At 33.4% G+C, this 25,187-nt stretch overlaps 1 protein-coding gene across 9 annotated transcripts in view; it reads right to left on the bottom strand.

Moving 5' to 3' along the window:
• The window catches only part of NBEA (neurobeachin), a 664,605-nt gene that overhangs the window by 330,329 nt on the left and 309,089 nt on the right, over positions 1-25,187 (bottom strand). For all 9 annotated transcript variants that reach the window (XM_041767622.1, XM_041767623.1, XM_041767626.1 and 6 more), the window contains one exon: positions 5,699-5,763. In XM_041767622.1, coding sequence (XP_041623556.1) covers positions 5,699-5,763 — 65 coding nt within the window. The remainder of the gene's footprint in view (positions 1-5,698; positions 5,764-25,187) is intronic.

Genomic DNA, 25,187 nt, shown 5'->3' with positions numbered 1-25,187 from the left:
CAGGTCTGGGACGCCTGGGTGGCTCAGTGGTTGAGCATCTGCCTTCATCACAGGGCATGATCCCGGGGTTCTGGGATGGGTCCCACATCAGGCTCCTTGCAGGGAGCCTGCTTCTCTCTCTGCCTATGTCTCTGCCTCTCTCTCTCTTTGTGTCTCTCATGAATAAATAAAATCTTTTAAAAAAGTTTTTTTTAAATAAAAATATTCAAGTCCTTCCTTCCAAAAAATAACGCCCCCCACCCTCCCAACTGTGCCAAAAATCCATCTCCAGCAACCATCCCATCTTTTCCATTCTCAGCCAAACTCCTTAGAACTGGTGTACTTGCTGGCTATACTCATCTCCTTAGCTCATTCCTCAGCTCAGAACAGTCCTAGCTCCTGCCCCCAGTTCTCTCATTAAACCACTGCTTTCTCAGAAGTCATTCCGTAAATTATCTGCTCCTATAGTACCCTCGACTTTGGCACATTTATTTTATCAGTAATTGTAAGACTGTTGTCCCCATGAGACTGTAAACTCTCTTACAGAAGGGCCCAGGTCTACACCCAGCATCTTTAGCACACAGGTACATGTGAATAAATCAACACTAACATTCTGGTCACTGAATCCAGTGGTCCTTTTCTTTTGTTACCTGTTCCTTCTTTCTCAAACATTCGAGTCACCATTCTTTTCTTTAATCCCTCAACAAATATTTATGATTGTGAATTACTTGTTGGGTATTATTCCAGAAACCAGGAATGTATCAGTAAAGAGGACACAAGTTTTTAAAGAAAGTACATTTTGGTGGGGAAGATCGATATAAGCAGTGAAAATAATTTGAGATGATGTTATTAAATGTTAAAACATAGTCATGTGATGGAAGTGTGGTAACTCTGTAAAAAGGTGAAGGGAGCCTCTCTGAGAGGGTGGCATTTAAGCTGATTCCTAATGACAGAAAACATACAATGATGTACGGCTGTGGGGAAAGAGGACTTCCCAGCAGAAACAACAGTAAAGTGGCCTTAAGTTCTCTGCTTCCTCAACACAGGCTCCCTGTGAATCATATCTTCGTTCTTATCTACCATTTACCACATACAAGCTAAGGACTGCTAAATCCAAATCCCCATTCTACTTGTCTCTTTGGAGAGGTAGAGATCCAAATGCAAGATGTCTATTTAACATTTCCACTCAGAGATTTCACAGGTGCTACAAAATCAGTGTGGCCAAAGGTGAAACCATCTCCCATCCAGCCCATGTTCTTCCTTATGTAACGCTCTAAGTAAATTATACTTAGAGTTAATAAACCATCTAGCTTTATTTTTTTTAAAGATTATATTTATTTATTCATCACACACACACACACACACACACACACACACAAACAGAGGCAGAGACACAGGCAGAGGGCAAAGCGAGCTCCATGCAGGGAGCCCGATGTGGGACCCGATCCTGGGTCTCCAGGATAAGGCCCTGGGTTGAAGGCAGCACTAAACCTCTGAGCCACCTGGGCTGCCCACCATCTGGCTTTAAAGCCAGAGATCAGGTTATCTTTAATCTATTCTTTTCCCTCTTATAAGTCAATCTATCAGCAATTCTCTAGACTTAATTTCCAAAGGACACTTTAAATCTGTCCACTTCTTCCTTCCTCATAGCCAATATTAGTCTATGACACCATCATCTTCAGTGAGATCAGTGAACTTCAGATTAGATTCAGACTAGAGCCCTTGAAGTCCATTTGTCACACAAATCACACAGCAGATTATGCCTAACTGTCTTCAATTATATCACAGCACCCTTAGCATAGTTTACAAACCCCTTCATGGCATGACTTCTGCCAGTGATCCTTGCCAGGGAGGGATGACTTTGCCTCTAAGCGGCTGGTATACAACAGGCACTTAAATAGCTCTTGACTGACTAACAAGAGCTATCCAGCAACATGTTTTGCTTACTCTTGCTTCCAGGCTTTGATATCACACTATTCCCTTGGCCCAGAATTTTATTCCTCTATTTTTTCTCTTTTACCCAGCTATCTCTAACCATCTCTCAGTTTTCAATTAAGATGGCATTCTATTTGGATATACTTTACTTTTGAACCTCCTGCGTTTTTAGTTTTTTGTTTTTTAATTTTATTGACTATTTTTAGAGCAATATTAGGTTCACAGCAACTTTGAGTAGAAGATACAGACTTCCCAGGTATCCCTTCCTCACACACAGGCTCTCCTTCATTATCACCATCCCCCACCAGAGTGGTACATTTATTTCAAATGATGAATCTACCTAAACATAGTATAATTACCTAAGGTCCCATTGGTTTACATTAGGGCCCACTCTTGGTATTGTACATCCTATGGGTTTTGAAAAATATATAATGACATGTATCCACTATTAGATTCACTGGCCTAAAAATCCTCTGTGCTCTGCCTATTTATGCCTTCCTCCTCCCTAACCACTGGCAACTAATCTTTTTACTGCCTCCATAGTCTTTTGCCTTTTCAAGAATGTCATATAGTTGGAATCATATAGTATGTAGCCTTTTTAGATTGGTTTCTTCTGCTTAGTAATATGCAATTAAGATTTCTCTAAGTCTTTACATGGCTTGACTGAACATTTATTTTTTAAAAGATTTAATTATTTGACATAGAGAGCGAGAGAGCACAAGCAGGGGGTGTGGCAGAGGGAGAGGGAGAAGTAGGGAGGGAGTCCCATGTGGGGCTCGATATCAGGACTTTGAAATCATGACCAGAGCTGAAGGCAGATGCTTAACTGACTGAGCCATCCAGGCACCCAGACAACTCCTTTCTTATTATCAATAATAATAAATATTCCATTGGCTGTAGCACATCAATACTGGGTATCTCACTCATCATCCACTGAAGGATATCTTGGTTGCTTCCAAGTTTTGGTTATGAATAAGGAGGCTATCAACATCTGTGTGCAGGTTTTTATATGAACATAAGTTTTCAACTCTTTTGAGTAGATACACGGAGAATGATTGCTAGATCTGCAGTAAGAATATGTTTAGTTTTATAAAAAACTCCACAACCTATTTTGCAAAGTGGTTGTACCATTCTGTATCCTGACCATCAATGAATGGTTCCTGTTGTTCTATATCCTTGTCAAGCACTTGGGGTTGTCGGTGTTCCAGATTTTGGCCATTCTAGTAAGTGTGTAGTAGTATCTCCTTGTTGGTTTGATTTGCATTTCCCTGAATACCTATAATGACAGACTCTTTTCCTTTTTTTTTTTTTTTTTAGACTCTTTTCCTAAGCTTAATCACCATATGCAGATCTTCTTTGCTGAGGTGTCTGTTAAGGACTTTGCCTCATTTTTTTAAACCAGGTTGCTTATTTTTTTATTTTTGAATTTTAAGAGTTCTTCGTATATTTTAGGGAATAGTCCTTTATCAGAAGTGTCTTTTGCAAACAATTTCTCCCAGTCTGTGGCTTGTTTTTTCATTCTTTTGACCCAACTTTTATAGAATAGAAGTCCTTAATTTTAATTTAGTCCAGATTATCAACTCTTTCTTTCATGAATCATGTCTTTGTTATTTTATTTAAAAAGTTATCACCAAACCCAAGGTCATCTAGATTTTTCTCCTATCTTACCTTCTATGTGTTCTATAGTTTTGCATTTTACATTCAGATCTCTGATCCATTTTGAGTTAATTTTTTGTGAAGAGTATAAAGTCTGTGTCTAATTTATTTATTTATTTATTTTTGCATGTGGATGTCCAGCACCATTCATTGAAAACCCTGAGAGTCCTACCACCTGGAGAATATGCTCAGTCTAGCTTAAATGTCCTGTCTTACACTTGTACTAATACCTATACCATCTCTATCACAGCATCCTTAAAAATATTGTATGTGTTACTCGAATATTTGTCTATCTCCAAAAATTCAGAGCAATTTTTGTCTCATTTATTTCTCTATTCTCATCTCCTATATTCATATTTGGTACAGGGTAAGCAATGAATAGATATTTGCTGTACTAATGTACACATCATCTGTTCTTTCATATTTATAGATAGTCATGTTTCAATTTTTGTTCCAAAATCACCTTTACCGGAGGAACAACTGGTATGAAAAATAAAAAAACAAAAATCTAGAATGGCACAAAGAACATTATGGTGAGCATTTTGAAGATTTTTATGGACTAAAATTCTAAAAAAAAATTATAACTATTTTCAATGATTCCAACTCTTTTCCTAAAACAAAACAAAATGAACTCCAAACTCTACCATTGAACAATAAAAATAATAACAGAAGATAAAACCTCTGGTATTAACAAATTCTCCCCCTTTCCTTTTCTAAGACCATAGCTATAATCTTAAGTGCTGAAGATTTAGAGTTACCGATGACAAGATAATTTTTGTTTTTATACTTTACAGTTGAAAGAAATTGATAAAATTAGCAGGTATGTGAATTGAAAAATTTCTATAACTGATATGAAAGTAAACAGTCCAGGCAATTTTGTTTTTTGTTTCTCATCGCCTTAAGATGGATAATTAAAAAAAAAAAAAAAAGATGGATAATAAGTATTATCAATTCTTATCACAAAAAAGTTTTATAAAAAGTATAGTATGTTATTATTATTAAAGTCAGTATTTCTGTTACAAAAGAAAACTGATATTCTGCATCTTTTGCTTTGCAGTGAATGTAAATTTATTTAGACTTTTAGAGTTGTATTAATATGATTAAAAATAATTCAGTCATAGAATATGTAAATGAAAAATATACAATAAAATGAATTATAAAGATGTTATGTTGCTGAATTATTATAATAAACTGATGGAAAAAACTAATACTAAAAAGGAATACTAAACTGCATTTAAGTTAATTTTTTAAAAAAATGTTTCTATACTACATGTAAATTAATTTTCAAGGAATATCCTATAAAATATTTTTTCATGACACCTCCCTTAATAAAGAGAGGTTTTATATACAGTAAGTATTTTCCTCTTATCATCAATTTAATTATAGTTTCAAGTAAGAAATAAATGAATTATACCAAGTATTCAGTTATTATTTTCCAAAGAATACACTAAATCATAGGAAAGATATTGTAAAGGATGGAGGTTGTTGGCTAACTGAAGCTATACATCTCAAAATGGTGACAGTTAACATCTGTCTCAATGTATCCACTGCCAATAATGTATTGGAAAAATCACAGTGAACCACCTTTTATCATAAAGTGATAAATACAATAATGTGCTCAAACATAAGTTTACTTACAGCATTATTTTAACAATGGGATATATAAATTCCTAACCTGACTGTTCTACTTCCCATATTTAACATTCTTCACATTTTCAGTTGGACATCAGAGAGCACGATGTTCAGATAAAACTACTTCACATGAACTGAGATGGGCTGAGGGAGTAAACACTGAGTACGACTCTAAAAACAGATGGAGCGGCAGATGGGCCTGCAGACTGGGTTCACTTGATCTCTGTTAAACAACTTTACTACCCAGGATGATGTGGCTCAAATCTCACAAAATCCTTATAAAGTTTGTTCCTTTATTTCATATATGCTTTCCCCCGCCTTAAAATAAGTATGATTAATATCTTAAACTTTGTTCCTTTTAAGTTTAATGACCTGTGTGATAAGGTATTTAACTCAAATATATTTTCTTACCCATTTTTGGAACAGATGGTAGGAGAACAGTTGCCTAGTAGAATAAAATGTACACTAATTGTCTAAGAATTGTAAAATTAATTACCTTCCTTCATTGATGAGTTCAATAAATGCAAGTCCTGCATTCTTCTGAATAGAATTTTGCCATTCCTAAAAGAAGAAACCAAATCAAGTATAAGAAAAAATAAGCATGTAAACAAAACTAACATCTGGTTTAAGGATCATGTCAATGTTGTTAACAAGTCACACATGGTATGATTTCCAAGTATTTGAAAAATATTTTTAAGAACTCTTATTTTTTATGAGATCAAATTTTTAAAAGTAGCTCTGGATTACTTAGTTTAGAAGGTGCTTTTGAATTCCCAGGTAAATTTCAGGCTTGATGCAGACTGAGAAAGAAAGTGAGACAAAGGTATAGAAGGCTCTCAGGGCAAAGCCACCCTCTCAAAGAAAACAAATAACTAGTAATGCAAATACACAAGGACCAAAAATATCTGGGATAGAAAACATAAGCCCTGAATATAGGGATTTTTCACTGAGATCGTAAAATGAAAATCAGAAATATATACAACATATTTAAATTGATTTGGATCTTAAATGTTCTAGTTACATGTGCATTCCAAGTGACTGAAAAATAGGTACAAAAACATTACAAATAAATTCTTTTAAAAAGGGGGGGGGGAGAAAACAATATTAAAACTACGTCCAAATGTAATCTCCTTTTGCTAATCCACAGTGTCATCACTATAAATTTGTGATTGTTAAATAGTGTTTCAGATTAGGGAAGTATATTGCCTATTTTATGCTCTTTCTATGGCATATTTAAAACTTGCCTTAACCAATTTTTTTGAAGGGATATTTGTTTATTCTAGTAATTTCAAAATTTTTTTGCTTTTTCATGATAAATTGTATTTTTTGGATTAAAAATCATACCCCTTTCAATAGTACTAAAAATAAATGCTTCTTTAATACGTTTTATAAAAAATCCTTATTGATCACTCACATCACTCATCTATAGTTTTTTTCCCCTGTGATTTTCCTACCAATAAATTGCTACACACCAAGGTAGTCAGCTGTCTTACCACAAATTCAGCTTCACAAAAAAACAGTCTCCGGGTCAACCCTTCCCTCAATTCTTGATCATACTGCCTTTCTAAAGCTTTGCATACATGCTGGGAATAAATGTGGTCCCCAAAAGTAGGTACTTGGTGTGTAAATATTTTCTGCTGTAAGTAAATCTGTGAAGGATTATAGAAGAACACATCATGAATCTACATTTCCCCAGGAGAGACAATCAACAACTTGGGAAAAAAGATGTGGAAGCCTGGGGGCAGTAATGATCTTATAAAAGCCTAAATGGAAGACTATTCATTGGAAGAAAGACAGTCTCTTCAATAAATGGTGCTGGGAAAATTGGACATCCACATGCAGAAGAATGAAACTGGACCACTCTCTTTCACCATACACAAAGAAAAACTCAAAATGGATGAAAGATCTAAATGTGAGACAAGATTCCATCAAAATCCTAGAGGAGAACACCGGCAACACCCTTTTTGAACTCAGCCGCAGTTAACTTCTTGCAAGATACATCCACGAAGTCAAAAGAAACAAAAGCAAAAATGAACTATTGGGACTTCATCAAGATAAGAAGCTTTTGCACAGCAAAGGATACAGTCAACAAAACTAAAAGACAACCTACAGAATGGGAGAAGATATTTGCAAATGACCTATCAGATAAAGGGCTAGTTTCCAAGTTCTATAAAGAACTTATTAAACTCAACACCAAAGAAATAAACAATCCAATCATGAAATGGGCAAAAGACATGAAGAGAAATCTCACAGAGGAAGACATGGACATGGCCAACATGCACATGAGAAAATGCTCTGCATCACTTGCCATCAGGGAAATACAAATCAAAACCACAATGAGATACCACCTCACACCAGTGAGAATGGGGAAAATTAACAAGGCAGGAAACCACAAATGTTGGAGAGGATGCGGAGAAAAGGGAACCCTCTTACACTGTTGGTGGGAATGTGAACTGGTGCAGCCACTCTGGAAAACTGTGTGGAGGTTCCTCAAAGAGTTAAAAATAGACCTGCCCTACGACCCAGCAATTGCACTGTTGGAGGGCGGGGGGTGGGGGTGAATGGGTGATGGGCACAGAGGGGGGCACTTGACGGGATGAGCACTGGGTGTTATTCTGTATGTTGGTAAATTGAACACCAATAAAAAATAAATTTATTATAAAAAAATAAAAGCCTAAATGGTTCTATGGTTTGCTAAACGGTTTTAGCAAAGCCACTGTATTTTAGCTATCATACATAGCTTTTAACAAAACTTCATCGAAATGACAAGGTCACTATTGCATTTTATAGTGCTTATTAAAACTTTAAAATCATTTCTTTGGAAAACAATTACAGTGAACTCTTTTTCCTATATTTTAATAAAATGGTTTATATTACCATCCTTTTATAAATTTTGTACATTCTCATTATATATCCTATATTTATTGCAAACCAATATCTCACAAAATGTGCAAATTTCTCAGGAATACCTGACATTTATTGTGATATTAGCTTAAACAGAAAACTGATTCTTATATAACAAGAACCATGACACTCCGAAGAATAAATTCTTACAGACAACTTCTTAAACATGATTTTCTTTATGATACTGTTTGTACACCAAGGCTCTTTTATCAGCTGAAACTTTAATATGCAAAGGATTTTTCAAGAAGATATTTCAAAGTACATATGCATCCCAAATTATACTGTGTCTAAAAGATCATAGAGTAAAATGTTTTAAAAACTCTGTTCAGATCAAAGATCAAACAAAAAATATCTGTGAGGTGCCTCAGCCCATGAGACACTAATTTGCAATCTTTGATAGAGGAATAGCAGAAATAAGTCTGAGCCATGTCAAGGACATTAGAGTTTAAAGGATGGGAAAACCAATGAAAGTATATGACTGCAAGACATCACTCAAGAAATATGTTTTAGGAGAGTAATTTTTCAGTTTTGAGCAAGAGGAAATAGATTGTTTTATATGCCTTTCTACGAGAAATGATAGAGGCCTACACTGCACTGGTATTTTGAACAGGAAAATGGAAATTGAGATGATACAAACAAGAGATGTCAGGACTGGATAAGAAATTGGATTTGAGGGCTAAAGTAAAAAATGTGGAACAATATAAGGTTTAAAAGTTTAGCATGAATGACGACAGGAAGAATGGTAATATTATTATTAAAATAAGAAAGATACACATTTGAGGAAGATCATAGAGTTATCTTAAGTTCATATTTGCTGGATTTAGAGCGATGATGCTATATCAAAATAGAATGTGAAATCTGGAATTATTTGCGTAAAATATTGATTATGGCTAACTATCAGGCAAAAGTCTCTAAAGATGGAATGCAACTGGTCAATATCTAAATTCTACCTCTGAAATTAATAATACACTGGATGTTAATTAAATTGAATTTTTTTTAATTTTTTTTTATTTTTATTTTTTATGATAGTCATACAGAGAGAAAGAGAGAGAGGCAGAGACACAGGCAGAGGGAGAAGCAGGCTCCATGCACCGGGAGCCTGATGTGGGATTCGATCCTGGGTCTCCAGGATCGCGCCCTGGGCCAAAGGCAGGCGCCAAACCGCTGCGCCACCCAGGGATCCCAATTAAATTGAATTTAAATAAAAGTTAAAAAGAAGAAACAGAAAGAGGATCTAAAGACCTAGGCTGAATTTTGGGCATCATTCACATTTTCAAGATTAGAAAAAGAAGCAGTTAACAGAGATAGGAAAATAACAAAATTTAAGAATAGTAGAAAAATGTTATGGCACCTTTTAAAAGAAAATAATTCACTTATTACGCTGGCTCGACAAAACAAAAACATACATATAAGACCCTTTAATCACTAACATTCTCTTTTTTAGTGATTAAGAATTTAATTTTTATTGTATATGAATACATATAAAATTGTGTATGAAGACATAAAATATGGTAAATCACAAAGTGTATGAAACATAAATTAAAAAATACAAAAAAAAAGGACAGAATAAAAAAGATGCCATTCCAAACAGGAAATGAAAGCTAGAACTGGCACTGTCTATATAGCTCAGAACTGGCACAGGAGCTGATGCCTGAGGTGGCTGCAGCTCTGGAGGGGACTATCTCTGATGCTGGTGGTAGATATGGTAATGGAGTTGGCACTAGATGGGTAGCTAAATCTAGCTCTAGAGCTGATGCCGACGCTGGCTATATCTTAGACTTGTGCTAGAGCTTGTTGTTGAACTGACTAGTTCTGAGCTGACTTGAAGTCTGGCACTGTTGGGAGAACTGGTAGGAAAACTGGTGATTGAGATGACTCTGGATCTGAAGCTGACAGTGGCTCTACAGCTAGAGCTGGAGCTGGCAACAAGTTTGGAGTTGGTACAAGAGCTCATGCTGGAGTAGGCTGTAGCTTTGCAGTGGGCCCTGGCAGTATGCTCATGCTGGAGTAGGCTGTAGCTTTGCAGTGGGCCCTGGCAGTATTTCTGGAGCTAATGCAGAAGGTGGCTCTAGCTCCAGAGCTGCTGCTAAAACTAGTTCTGGAATTGGCCTGAACTCTGCAGTTGCTGCAGGAACCAGTGCTACAATTCCTGACAGAACTACCTCTCCCCCGGAGCTGGTTCTAGCTCTGCAGCTGGTCTGGAGCTGATTCTAGCCTGCCTTCAGCACTGGAAATGGAGGATGTCCCAAAGCTGTGTGAAGCACTAGAGCTTGTTCAAGAGCTGGCCCAAACTCTACAGGTCCTGGAGCTGGTGCCTAAGCTATTAATATCACTTTTGAAGTCATTACTTAGAGTTTGCAACCTGCCATGAAAACCACAGACCAAGACAAGAATACAAAAGAGAAACCAGGAACCATAACAACATAGCAAAAAAGGAAACTTGGAAAGTGAGAGACAGTGAAACAACAGAAAAAAAAAACTGTAATTACACAGTTGAAATATGTGAAGATACTGCAAACATCAAAAAAAGAAGCTTCAAAAACAAAGTTGCAAACATCTTCCCAAAATACAGAAAAAAAAGATAAGGTGACAACAAGAAGATAAAGGGATCCAACAAAAGTAACAACAACAAAAATGGAAATAAGGAAATTGGGGGATCTCCAATCGAAAGATCATATCCATTGAGTAGAAACTATAGAAAGACTGAATGGGGAAGGGTGAATGGGGAACATGGAAGAGAAAAAAATTATCAAATAAATTTAAAATTGTTACCAGAAATTAGATATCTGACATAAAACCCCTACCAAAGCACATCATCATAAAATTTTCCTTAACATGAGGGTTAAGGAAAAGGCTAACAGGAAAAAAAAAGTTTGTACTAAGAATCAAGAATAAGAATGAAACGAAATTTCTCAACAGCAAAGCTAGAAAAGAGAAGAAAAGGAAACACTGCTTGCACAGTTATGGAGAACATAGCACTAGGAACACAGTATCTACCCAAACTATCAATACCATCTGAGGATAGACTAGTTACATTTTCAGACATGCATAAACATTTGTTTTTCATCCACTCTCTTTCAAGAACCTAATGTTGGTGTACTCTGCCAAAACGAGGCTGTCTCTCCTGTGGGAGACAAGATTATGTTGTGACAACTACTGAACCTTAGGGGCTTAAAAAACAAAGTTCCCATGTCCATTGCAGGTGTTCCCCTCTACATTACCATCAGCCTCAGCCAATTGTTTGGAACACTGTCAGCAACCAAAGTGGAAATAGTTAATTTTATCAGATTACAGAGAGTAAAAAGTATTGAATAAAAATTTATCACTGCCATGTATATATTTTTGACTTCAGAGTTGTTTTTGTAAATAAGTAGGCAATAATTTCTGAGTTTGTCTAATGACAATGTAATACTATGGTAGGCTTTGTTACTGGAATACAACTCATTCCTCAGAAAGGCTGAAGTGAGTTGCTCTTTTCTCAAAATTCTTACCCGCATTGGAGCTCACATAAGAGCCTCTCTTTGCTCTTCTGTCACTCCTAACTAACTTGCTTTTCTTTCCTCAGACGTAAGTAGACATCAAACAGATTCTGACACAGAATCTTTTTTTTTTTTTTTTTTTTTTTTTTCTGACACAGAATCTTAAAACAACATTAACTGAAATACCAATTTTCCAAAATGAAGTTCAACACTAGCGAGCTTAAAGGTATTTTTCTGTAAGTCTCTAAACCTCAATTAGGCTTTACATGTTTTATGTGCCCATTATATGTTTAGATCTCAGGTACCGCATCTTTGAAGGAGGAGCCACATTTTATTCATCTATAGTAACTAAAGACCAGAAGAAACCAATGGTCTAATTTCTACAATGACTACACTACAGCATTAAGGCAATAAGAGGTCAATTCTAGAAGTTCTGTGACATTGGATGAAAAACAAAGAAAAAATCCTATGAATAAATTTAAGAAATATTGTATTTCCTAGTATCTTTTTTCTAGTGTATCTTGGTTATTTGCTAGCCCAATTTGGGTATTCTCTACCATAGCAGCCTATTGGGTTATACATTAAAATGTTATGAATGGGAATAAAAAGTAATTTTGTAGGCCTTGACCTGAGTAAGGGCCAAAGTGGATTCCACCTAATGTTAAAAGAGTATAATTCAAATTCTGAAGGTTTTCAAAGTTCCTCAACAACTATAATAAACAATTTGCATAATTGTAATTTATCAAGTCAATTTCTGCTATTCTGTTAACCATATTAACTAATATTAAGAATATATGCGGTCACAAATTTGTTACCAATTGTCTTTCTTTAAGAAGGAGGGCTTAAGGTTTTCAATTTTCAAATTGTGGTATGAGATATAAAAGTCCCAGGCAGAAGATAAACTAAGTCCCAGGGATATATACACAGAATCCCTCTGGTATCTTGAGGGAAAAAAAGTCAACTAATTTAATTCAAAATTATGAGTAATGCAAGAATATTATAGTAAAACATGAATTTTAAAACAGAAGAACACAGAATGTTCGTGCTAACAATAGGTTGCATAGGGGTACAGTTATGTCACTCTTTCCACTCCTCCCAAGAGGCTGCTTCAATAGAAGAGTTGGAGAAGTAATGACCTAAGCCATACATATAGCACTAAAACTAGAAATTTTAAACCTGTTTTCATCAGCTGTTGTGTGGGATTTAGCATGAGACTTCAGTCGCTCCTGGTTTGGGTGAATTTTAATCAGATCTCATAAGGCAATGAGGAAAATACAATTTTTCTTTCAACTACTAAAAAAAAAGAACACTAAGAAAGAGAGAAAAAGGGATAATAAATATTCTTCACAAGATAAAGTATATTTTCCCTCTCAGAAAATGTCAGGATTGAATGTGCTTTTAAAACTTATTTAGTAATTTCTGAGTGATAGTTGTAAAAGTAGCACAAATAATTATTTGGGCATCTTTATTTGAAAATTTCATACTTTGTATTCTCAGTAAAATATGGTATCCAGTACTAAATATAAACAAAAATGTAGAAGTGCACAGAAAAAAACTAGAATGTGAAGGAAAAAGTATCCTATAGGAAAAGTATAACTGGTAACAACAGTTTATGTTGGCAAAGCAATAACTCTTATTAAAGTTTGTAAAAAGAAATGATTATTTGAAAATTTTGGAAATGGGATCAATCCTAGATCATTATTTTCTCAATACCTAATAATTTAATCAGAAAATACTCCATCTGAAATGTAATTATATTTTGTAGTGACTGACTCACACACATCTCCCCAGTGGATCATAAATGTGTTGATCAAAGAAAGGATCTTGTTTTAACTATGCATACCTACTAAGTAGCAAGTGTCTGGATACTGTACAGACTCCATGTACTTTTGTTGTTGAACAGAATTTAATCTTCCTAAGTATCATTAAATCTAAGGTTCTCAATCTGGCTGAACAAAAGAATCAACAGAGGAGTTGTTAAAAAGTACCAATCATAACAGAATAATCTCTAATGATAGGACCCAGGCAATTTCTGGTATTACTTTAAAGGTTCCCAAATTATTTTGATGTAAAGTCAGACAACCGCTGACTTAAGGTCATCTCTCTCTCTCCCAACAAGACTGAACACATACAAACCTCAAAATAGTTAACTTGCCAGCACAGAGTAACTTAGTTATGAAGTGATGTATATACGTTCCTTCGAATGGTTCAATTACTTAAATTTCCTTCAACTCATCCATAAAATAGTATATTATTGCATCATAATTACATCATAATTTAGACCATAATCATTGAAGGACCCATATCTCTAAAATAACACCATTACTAAGGTCTTTTTCAGCTCTGATATGGCATTTCATTCCCATAAATGGTATTTTTGTAAGACTGAAAGTGTTAACTTATAGTGACTGTGTAAAAAAAAATGTAACAAATGAGGCTAAACGATGATCATATTTTTTACGTTGATGCACATTTGATTTTGCATTTGAAAAAGTGGGTTTTTTAAAAAAAGATTTATTTTGAGAGAGAGCGAGTGAGTGAGCACACAAGTGGAAAAGGCAGAGGGAGAGGGAGAATTCCAAGGAGACTCCATGCTAAGCACAGAGCCAATGCCTGATCAATTTCACGCCCCTGAGGTCACGACCTGAGCTGAAACCAAGAGTGAGATACTTACCTGACTGAGCCACCCAGATGCTCCAACAAGTGTTTAACTCTGTATTACTATGTAACTGATTCTAGGAGTTTCAAGAGAATAATTCGATAAAATATTGAAAGGATGATAAGAAAAGTACTTAGAATAGAGAGAAACTAAGTGCTTGCTTTGGCTGCTGACGATTAAATTACATTCAGAGTTGATAAATGGGATATAGTTGGACAGGGAAGATACTTTAATCACTGCCCCAGCTTTCTAACCATTCTCTCTGACATGTAGACTTAGAGAAATTACTTAAAACAAGGGAAATGGATACATAAGAATGTATACAAAAGGATAATAATTTGTCATTTCAACAAAGACAATCTTTTGGCAATGACAAGAAAAAATGTGTAGTTTAAAATTGTGTCTACAAGTCATTCCAGAAAGTCTTTTGCCATTTGAGAAAATAAACACACATGCACACTCACGCACAGACAAACTCACTCAACTACTGAATAAAAGTGAACATCTATAAGAAAAGGTGTAAATTAAACATAGGTATCAAGTTTTTGTCTTCATGGGAAACATACTAAACTGGGTTTGAATGCCTGCAGAGAGCTGCCAAGTCTTTAGACAGTTTTGTCATAATTTTTTAACTCTTCTATAGGGATGCATAAAATTTCCTCAAGATGAAGGATTTTTTCAGAGAACTGGATATCAAGTTAAGGATCCTTTGAAACTAAACACTTTGAAGACAAATAGGTTCCAGAAGGATGACAATGAAATCCCTATGTTCTCTTCAAAAAATCACTTCATGGTAGTTAGATGACCTAGTAGAAATCTCAGACACAGGACATAATTTTTTTTTCCCCACCAGTTTTTCCTCTTCTATATCAACTCAATGCATATTTCTCATTCCCTTTTGCTTTGTATACAATTAGGTAAACCAACTTAATGTCCTTAGGAGACTCAATCCATCTCAAAATCTTTGAAAACACAGAAAATATTTCAAGGTAAAAAGGGAAAATATTTCAAGGTAAAAAATATTTCTGAGATTTTGTCTTCAGAAACACCAGAACTGAGTTTTTACTTTACTTTCTATATCTGTACTGTCTACTTATCATTAACAGCCACTAAAAGAAGTTGGCATATGCCTCAAAATTTTTCGTAGTGAATGTTCATTATAAGTGGCACGCTTATTAATTCTCTGCAATAAGTTAGAGAAATTAACAAGTATAAGGACTGAAGTAAAAATATGCTATATAGAGAGAAAACAAGATATGTCATGTTTTCAAGGTATACAAAAATAAACTAATGAAAATAAAATATGCAAGTATTCAATGTATCATTTGCTTTCATTTTCATTGCTTATTTTTGTGAATATTTACTAAAAGCATCATAGGAAAAATTGGATATGAGAAAAGAATAATCTCAAAGAGACTACTGACATAAAAGTCAATCACAGAAAAACCATTAGGTAATATGAAATATATCTAGTTGGTTACTAACAGTTGGTTTATCATATAAACATAAAGAAGTTTCCCTGGATCATAATAGATCACTGTATTATGTATATAAAATCAGCACAACTTTCTATTACAACTATTTGTGTGTGCGCATATATACATACACACATATGCATATACTTGTGTTTTATTTCTAATGAAAAATAATCTAGGTTTTACAGGATATTTTTAAGTAGTATTATCTGTAACTGTTAATATATAATATAAACAAGCATATTTATAAGCTATGTTAAGTTGTTGAGGATACTTCTTCCTTGGTGAGAAAACATGTGCTACTGGAAATGATCAGAAAAACATCAAGAAATAATAACTTTATCAAATACAAACATATAGGAAATAGTTCACATTTTCTATTTAGGTAGGAAAACAGTAAAGACTAGAATAGGATATTTTTTAAAATCAACTTTCAAAAAATAAAAAAATAAAAAAAAAATCAACTTTCAGATTTGTGCCTTTTTAATTAAAAAATAAGCATTCAAATTAAAAACTAAAACCAAATATGTAACATTTAAAATATTAGAGTTTATCACATTCAGATAGGCAGTTTAAGATTTAATATTAATGTCGTTTTGAAGAACTTCTTTTTGATAGAATAATAACTTTTAAAATTTGGCAATAAAACAAAATTCTGTACTGGTCTGTAAAATGAAAGAACAATGACTATCCTTCTCTAATTTCCAAGATTTATTTATTTTTTTATTTTATTTTTTTTTAATTTCCAAGATTTATCCTGAAAAAGATATTTACTTTTGTTCAACAAAATTCATTTCCTGAAAGCTCACCACATGTTTGAGTCATAACTGATGTACTATTATTTTATCTTAAGTTACACTATACTGTTAATATCAGTATCACTCTTTTAATAATTTTTCTAGAGCTAAGAATTAGCATATCAGTAGACTGATTCTCCAACTATAGCTTACGAAAAGTATATGGTAAAATATAAATATAAAGGAAATTACACCATTAGCATAAGAGCTCTAGATTGTATTCACCTATGGCATAAAAGTGCTGGGTATTATTAAGCTACTCTGCAAATTTAGTTTCTCAAAAAATGTTCGAATATAGCCTAATGATACAACAGACATTTGATATTTCTCAAGATGTATATTATAAGACCTTTGTCTTTGTCATTATAAGACCTAGTCATGTTTGAGACTACCACTCAGGCTTATACTATAACCTGTATAGTTTATACAGCAACAAAAGATTATTATAAAAGATTATTTAAAAAACTGCCTTATTTTCAAGAATAAACAGAAAACAACCATGCTGCTTTGAGCTGTTGATGCTTTGCTGCTGCTTGGCTAATTCATTTCTACATACTGAATTTATAGCATACATGGTATCAGTTCATGCCTTGGAAAATAATAAATTACACTCTTCCAGTTATCTATGTTATCACTTATGAACAGAAGGAATTTTCATTGTTAAATACTGAATGCTAAGACCGTGGTGTACTTCATTGGCATAAAGCAAAATTATGTACGGTTATATTAAATATTTTATATTTATTCATGAATAATCATGTAGCAATAGGTATATAAGCCAGTATAAGAATGTTAGTGTCACAGAAACTTGGATATCATTTTTAGCCCACTGCAAGAATCTTTCACACACACAATTAGCTGATTTTTGCTTGAAGTTCTGCAATATTCTGGGATTCTGGAAAAGCTTGTTCTATTTTTGGACTACATTAACATTAAAAAAGAAAAGCACAGGTATTCATATACTGAAGGAGAAGGTGTGGTGACCAATATAGCATCTATTACTCATATGTGGCTATTACAATTACTTGAAATGCAGCTAGTATTGAACTGATAGAGATTCTAACTATAAAGTATATACCTGATTAATTTTAAATAATTGATAAACTTCTGTGATGTTTAGACTTCTTAACAATGACTTGTCCCTCAAGTAAGTGTTACTTCTTAAATTTTTATTTATTTATTTAGGATAGTCACAGAGAGAGAAAGAGAGGCAGAGACACAGACAGAGGGAGAAGCAGGCTCCATGCACCGGGAGCCTGACGTGGGATTCGATCCCGGGTCTCCAGGATCGCGCCCTGGGCCAAAGGCAGGCGCTAAACCACTGCGCCACCCAGGGATCCGTAAGTGTTACTTCTGAGTAAAATTTACTTGTCATTAAAATTGACACAGGCTAGTAACAAGATCATGAAACTAATTTAACAACAAAAAAAGAGTCCATGTATGTGTGTGTATCTATTTGATTTGAAAGACTTAGTATAAAAAACAGGAATATAAAATCACATTTATTTTTATTTTGATCACATGCTGAAATGATATCTAGGTTAAATAAAATGTATTATTAAAATTAATCACCCTGGTTTTTTTTTTTTTTTACCTTTTTAAATGTGGTAATTAGAAAATTCTAAATTGTACAGGACTCGCATTTCATTTTTTCATCAATGCTGCTCTAGAGTACTAATTAGGAAAGCAATTTGTAAACCACTGTTATTATAAGAGCAATTTCTGCTTATACTAATAACAACAGAAATAACTTTGCATTTATGTGTAGAAATGTAGTTTGAAAGACTATTCATTCCATGATTAATTGTTATCACTTCTGGGTAGTGAAAATATGAGATAAGGGCAAACTTTATTTAACCTTCTAATAGTCTAAAACTTTCTTTTAATGTACAGGAACTTCTCTGGAATTAGATACCATCTTGGGCATATATGCTTAAATGATTTTCAACAAGGGTATCAAGACCAGTCAAGGGAAAGAGAATGGTCTCTTCAACAAATGGTGCGGGAAAACTGGATATCCACAACCAAAAGAATGAATTTATATCCCTCCTCAGACTGTATATAAGAAGTAACTCAAAATGGATCAAAAACATAAATTTAGGAAATAAAACTATTAGAAGAAAATATAGGGGCAAAATCTGTATAACCTTGGATTTGGCCATGGGTTCAAAAATATACCAAAATTATAAGCAACAACAAAAAATAAATTGGAAGGTACTGAAATAAAAAACTTTGTGTGCCAAAAATCACTATCAAGAGAATGAAAATAATCCACAGTATAGGGAGAAAATAGTTGCAAATCATATACTTGATAAGTGTACACACACACACACACACTCACACACACACACACACTCACACACACATATATGCCTGATTTTATATCCAGAATAAAAAACATCTAAAACTCAACAACAAAAAACTCAATTAGAAAATGAAAAAGGATGTGAATAGATGTTTCTCCAAAGGGGATATATGATTTGCCAATAGATGTATGCAAAGACACTAAACATCATTAGTCATTAGTCATTAGGGAAATGACTTCACATTGAAATCACAATGAAATATCACTTCTCTTTCACTTAGGATGACCACAATAAAACAACGTATTAAAACACATTTTATGTATATATGTTTCACCACAATAAAAATATGTATATCAAATCCTGGGAACTGTTTTCTCTTTAGTCATGCATTAGCTTAATAAGTAATAATAAAGATATATACTATGTGTTGGACAGTTTGCTAGGTGTGGATAACATAATAGTGAACAGAAAAATAAAATGAACTTTACTAAGGTGTAAATTTGTAGTGTAACTGAAATGGATAACATCCATAAAGTAATGTTTGAAGACTTTAAGGCTTTGTATCATCCCTAACAAGTCTTTCCTTTTGTAAAGTTTGAAACAGATATTCCATAATTTAGAATACTCTCCATAAACAACAAATAAATATACCAATGACACTACACATAACTATCTCCACTGGCTGAATGGAATGCTTCAAAAAGCATTCAATGCTTCAAAAGAGAGGAAATACTGGACATGATGCTTATCCTAAAGGGAATCCAACGAAATGGATAAAGACAATCATGCCTGTATCACATGTAAGAGCATCCAATTAAAACATGTAAACAGGTACCTATATTTACTATTTAAATATATGTACTTAAAATGCTAAGGGGAATGATGGAGTGATTGGAACCATATAATCATAAATGAAAAAAAGCTACATGAAAGAGAAGAGTTGGGAAACAATTGGGACAATATGAGGTAATAATAATAGTAATTCTGTATGTTGACAATGGTGGTGGTTACATCAATATAAGGAATGGAATTGCTTTGATATATATAAACACAAATGAATGCATGTAATAGTGAAATAATGAAAGCTGAATAATGCTATGGGAAAGGCACATGGAACTCTATATACTATTTTTGCAACTTATTGGGAGTCTAATTATTTAAACAATAGAAGAAAAAGAGGACACCAAAAATTACTTAACTTGTAATAGTCTTTAAAAGTAAGTATGTTTAAAAAAAAAAAAAAAAAAAAAAGTAAGTATGTTTAAATATACATAAGACAAAAGTAAAAAAAAAAAAACAGAACAACACAAAAAAGCAAGAGAATGCATAATAGTGGTAGGGCTGTGAAATGCATACACATTGTTTTCATTATATTTCAAAGTTGTGGTAATATGCCTGAAGAATTTATATAATGTAAACATAAAAAAATAGACATGGGGGAAAACAAATACACCAGAAAAACAAACATGCCAAAATAAGGAAAGGGGTGGATATTGTGGCAAAGTATGAGAAAGAGTTTTGGGTTAGGGAGGGTGGTTAGGGAGGGTTTTGGGTTAGTGACCCAGGGAAATTGGTTTACCTCAGAATATGCTACATTCTCTCTCCTCTCCTACAGAAATTATAGCTCTTAAGGATTATTCTACAGGTGGCCAAGGCTAACTGATTTCTTTGTGTCCTGATTATAGTAAAATTATAAGAATTCACACATGGGAAAAGGACTATTGTTTCTCTTACATTTTACCATTTACATACAGATGACCTCAGAATTTTTGTTCATTATTTTTCTTCTGTTTACAATTTGGGTTGGATATGAATTAATATACAAGGATGAGGGATCCCTGGGTGGCGCAGCGGTTTGGCGCCTGCCTTTGGCCCAGGGCGCGATCCTGGAGACCTGGGATCGAATCCCACATCGGGCTCCCGGTGCATGGAGCCTGCTTCTCCCTCTGCCTATGTCTCTGCCTCTCTCTCTATCTCTCTGTGACTATCATAAATAAATAAACATTAAAAAAAATATATACAAGGATGAAGCTGTTAGATAATGTATGAGTATCACATATAGGTAGCTTAGAAAATATTTTATAACAAAAAAGTGATTGACTCAAAATTTATTATACCTCCTAACTCCTCTAGGAGTTGAAATAAATCAATAACGAAAGACCACATGGAAATAATCAAAAGTAATTTGAATTGTATGTTCTTTAAATCTCTGATTAAATTTTCATTGAGGGATGCCATAAATAGTTGGGTAAATAACAGATAGTTGAGTCTTCCCTCCTGTTGCAATTATGCAGTAGATAATATATATAATACAAGATACATATAATGGAAATTTTTTGATTATTTCATACTTATGTGGTCTTTCTTTTTCCTTCAAAATGTCTATGTTTTTACTGTATAGGCTTCTCCATACTCTAATAATTTTAATTCTCTAATAATTTTATTATAACCTAAGCTGACAGTAATCTTTATGTGTAACTATATTTTCAATTTCCTACTAAACTTTTATTTATGTTTTAGACATATTACAAACTTTATGGTATGAAAGATGACATACTCATGACAATTCTAAAAACTTTAAATGCCTAATTTTTCCCCTTTAACTTTGAGATGATGGTATACCACAGATAAAAGTTGGGATCAGGTATTGTCCAGAGGACACGGCAGGGATTTATTAGATATTCAGGAGTGAAACATGGCTTTCTTCCTTCTATAGAGATAGAACTTGTGAAAGCAAACAGCAGGAACTATCCAGTACTAATTACAAGTTAGAAATTTATTATCTACCTCTATTCTATGCTAGTAACATACTATAATATTTTATATTAGAAAAGACCCTTGAGGAAATATTGTTTCATATACTGCCTGGAAATGAATTAACTTCCCACAACAGAAATTAAACCCCAATAAACACATGGTTACTTAATTTATGATGTGCTTTAAATGAGTCTGGACAACTGTTCTAAGCATGTCACAGGTCTGTTTTTCTCTGGACCTTTGTCTCTCTCTGGACCTGAATCTCCTGCCTTGCTTATGCTGTGTAGAAAGTCCATTAGCTGCAGTGGGTCGATCTTTAGTCATCTCAATAAAGCTACCCACAAAAGTCTTATTGTCAGTTCATAGGACTAATTTTCTGAACCATATGTAGTATTTGATTATATTCAACTTATAAAATATCATGTCACAATTTTTTATTTGTGATTGATTTCAAATTCAGCTATATAGCAGGAAAGTTTCACAGGTAATACCAGACTCCTTTTAGAAATGGAAGAATATTATTAATAAATCTTAAGTAACCATTACAATGCTAACATAAAAGAGCAGTCATTAAACATGTGTGAAATAATTTCATCAGAGAACTGGATTTCATATTTCCCATGATGCTTTTATAAAATCTAGTTCATCCCTAATTTTCTTCCATTTATAATCTTATTATACACATCCAAAATTTTTTCAGCACTGGGTACTCATTAGCGAATATGCTAGGTCTCCATATTTATGTCATCTAGGTTTTCTTAACTTCCCTCTTCAGTTTATTATAGTTAGAAGAAAAGTATGCCTTTTACTTTGTACCATCTGAATAAACTGTATCAAATTGGGAGAAAAAAATGAAAAATTCAGAGTTCAAAGGCCAAATCACTTGAAAAAGGAAGACTATTCTTCAGTTGTGGTTCTTTTGTGAGTGCTATGTTTAGAAATCCTGGGTCAGAGCCTTGATCACATCAGTGAAGTCACCAAAGTCCTTTTTAAGTATATGAAGTATTTAGAAAAAAATAAAGGCAAACAAAAACCACAAATTAATTCATGTTAGTTACTTCATACACAAATCCTAAAGACACTTTCAAGACTGACTTCAATTTTATGTTACTTACACATTTTAAGGTTTCTAATGAGAATAAAAGTGATTTATTTGCTTAATCAGTAGTTCAAGTCAGAAAATACTTGAATATTGAGAGGCATTATTTTTTACATAAAAGTTTCTCAATTTATAAAATATTTTCTATTGACAGATAAGAGACAGAAAAATCCAAGTGACATCTGCTAAGCTTTACTTAGGAAAACTTAAAGAAATCCTACGGGATAACATCACTCAATTTTTCCTGGAGTACCTCCGATGGAGATTTCCTAAAAAAAAAAAAAAAAAAAAATCTGGAAATAATTAGAAACTATTATAGTACCTAAAAAAGTTTACTTGGAAACTAAATCTGCTATTCATCAAAGAACATAATACACTCAGAATAATGATGGAAAAATAAGGTACACATATAGAATAACATAAAGTACCTCAACCAAATCTGATGTAAAACATAAAAAAAAAAAGGTTGAGAGAAGACAATATTAGACCTGTGAAACTACTGAAGAACTCTGTAGGAAACACTGCACTTAACTGAATAAGCAATGATTTTGTTAAAATAATATATATTAATTATTTTACTTATTTTAATTTATTTCAGTTCATTTTGCTTCCAAATGACAAGAAACCATTATTTTAAAAAGATACTACTAAGTGCAACTTTAATACAAATTGAAAGGGAAGAAGAATTAATAGTTAATTCTTAAAACTTACTCCTATGTCTTAACATCCGCATGGAAAAGAAAAGTATCCAAAATACAGTAAAAAATATTTTGGGTATTTCTGGAGCAATAAATGCTATATAATGATAATGCTAATAGCTTCTTAAAACTTAAAATATGTTCTCTACAGAGACCTAAAATTCCACTGGGGGGTAGACTGGATGGCATATCCCTTGGAGTTTAAAAGGCTGTCCATATGAACTGAATTATCCTTGACAAGTACCTTCAGACACTTGTAATTTGATCTCTCATGTAAATTTAGACCATATTTTGCACACAAACCAGTGGCAATACTAAGTTTATTCAGGAGCTCAATAAGAAGGGAAGAAGAAACTAATATCCTTAATAATAGTTGTTAACATGATATTTCCGAAATGAAAAGCATAAAAATAAAAGCATCTAATGTTTTGTAGCAAATGAAAGAAAAACAAATACTGAGAGAAATGTTGCATTTTTTCTTTTTTCAACCCTTTGCTACCTACTCTCTCCAAACAAAGTTTTATCCTTCAATAGTTTATCTAAATTTGGAAAAAGAAAAAACCCTTTTTAAGCAAATAAACAAACTGGGAAATTCCATTTGCTTTGGAATTTTAATAACATAATATAGTGAAAATGCTATAATAAATCATAACAGCATAGAGCTATAAATATTTACAAAAAGCTGACTATAAAATAAAACAAAAGGACATATCAGAAGTCTGTAGCTTTAAAGATTCCTCAGGTTTGCCTTCCACGTTGGCACAGACAGCCCTAAAAACTTTGCTAATTCAACAGGGATCAGCTCCATTGTCCAAGAGATGCATTAAGGCCTGTAGAAGAGAACCCAGCTTTGGAGAGTGCTAGCTAGGCCAAGCAAAACTCCATAGCATCATTAACTATATTTTTCTTTATCAGAAGTCAGCTACTGCTACAGTTGTCCGCTAATGGATAAAAATAGGATATAGAGTATCTTTGATTTGAGCAGTAGAGAAAATGATAGATTATTTTAAGAAATTTTAAATGCATGTGCAGTTTTTGTGGGTCTTAAAACCAAGATTTTATACATCTGTGGAATAAATAATGATCATCAAAGATGGCTTTATAAGCTAATTTCACAGCAGAATAATAAACTCCTCTCATCTGAACTGTATTAAAGGAAGATTATTACTCCTTTGTTTCTTTAAAAGTATTTTGTGGAAAGCAACACTTCCATTTACAAAATAGCAAAACAACTGTAACTATTTTTTACAGACATACATTTTGCAGCCACTTAAATGAGGTATATTTAATCAATTAACCACTTGAAATATTTAAATACACTCTAAATTATTTAAGAAATTCAACTTAAAAATCAAACTGAGAGACATGTTTATAATATTGCTTTGCTGAAACACTGAAAGAAAGTGCACTGCACAGAGTGCTTAAATTTCTCACTCTTCCTTTCAATCAATATCTGAGGCAAAGTTTCATCTCTAGGGCCCTTAATGGCAGGAATTCCTGGAGCCAGCAAATGAGTAATGTTAAACCTATGATTAGATGATGAGGCCATCAAAGACACTAGACCCTAATGCTACATTCTTCTTTATATCTCTGAACTGCAGTAAAACCCTGAGCTAAAGAAGAAGGAATTTTAAGCTACGTTTTTTTTCCGCAAAAACATTTTTTTTTTAAAAAAATAAATGTGCATTATCAAGAACTTAAAAGGTCCGAACAGCTCCCTCAGAATGTCTCTTGAACTCAGGACTCTGGCATTAGGTAACAATTTTCAAATGCTCTGCAGATGAACCCCTGCCAGAGATGCTGTTTTCTTT

The sequence above is a fragment of the Vulpes lagopus genome, chromosome 8, assembly GCF_018345385.1.
Source record: "Vulpes lagopus strain Blue_001 chromosome 8, ASM1834538v1, whole genome shotgun sequence".
NCBI classification, from domain to species: domain Eukaryota; kingdom Metazoa; phylum Chordata; class Mammalia; order Carnivora; family Canidae; genus Vulpes; species Vulpes lagopus.
The sequence above is the reverse complement of the archived record's forward strand: the minus strand, read 5'-3'. Positions and strand labels throughout refer to the sequence as shown.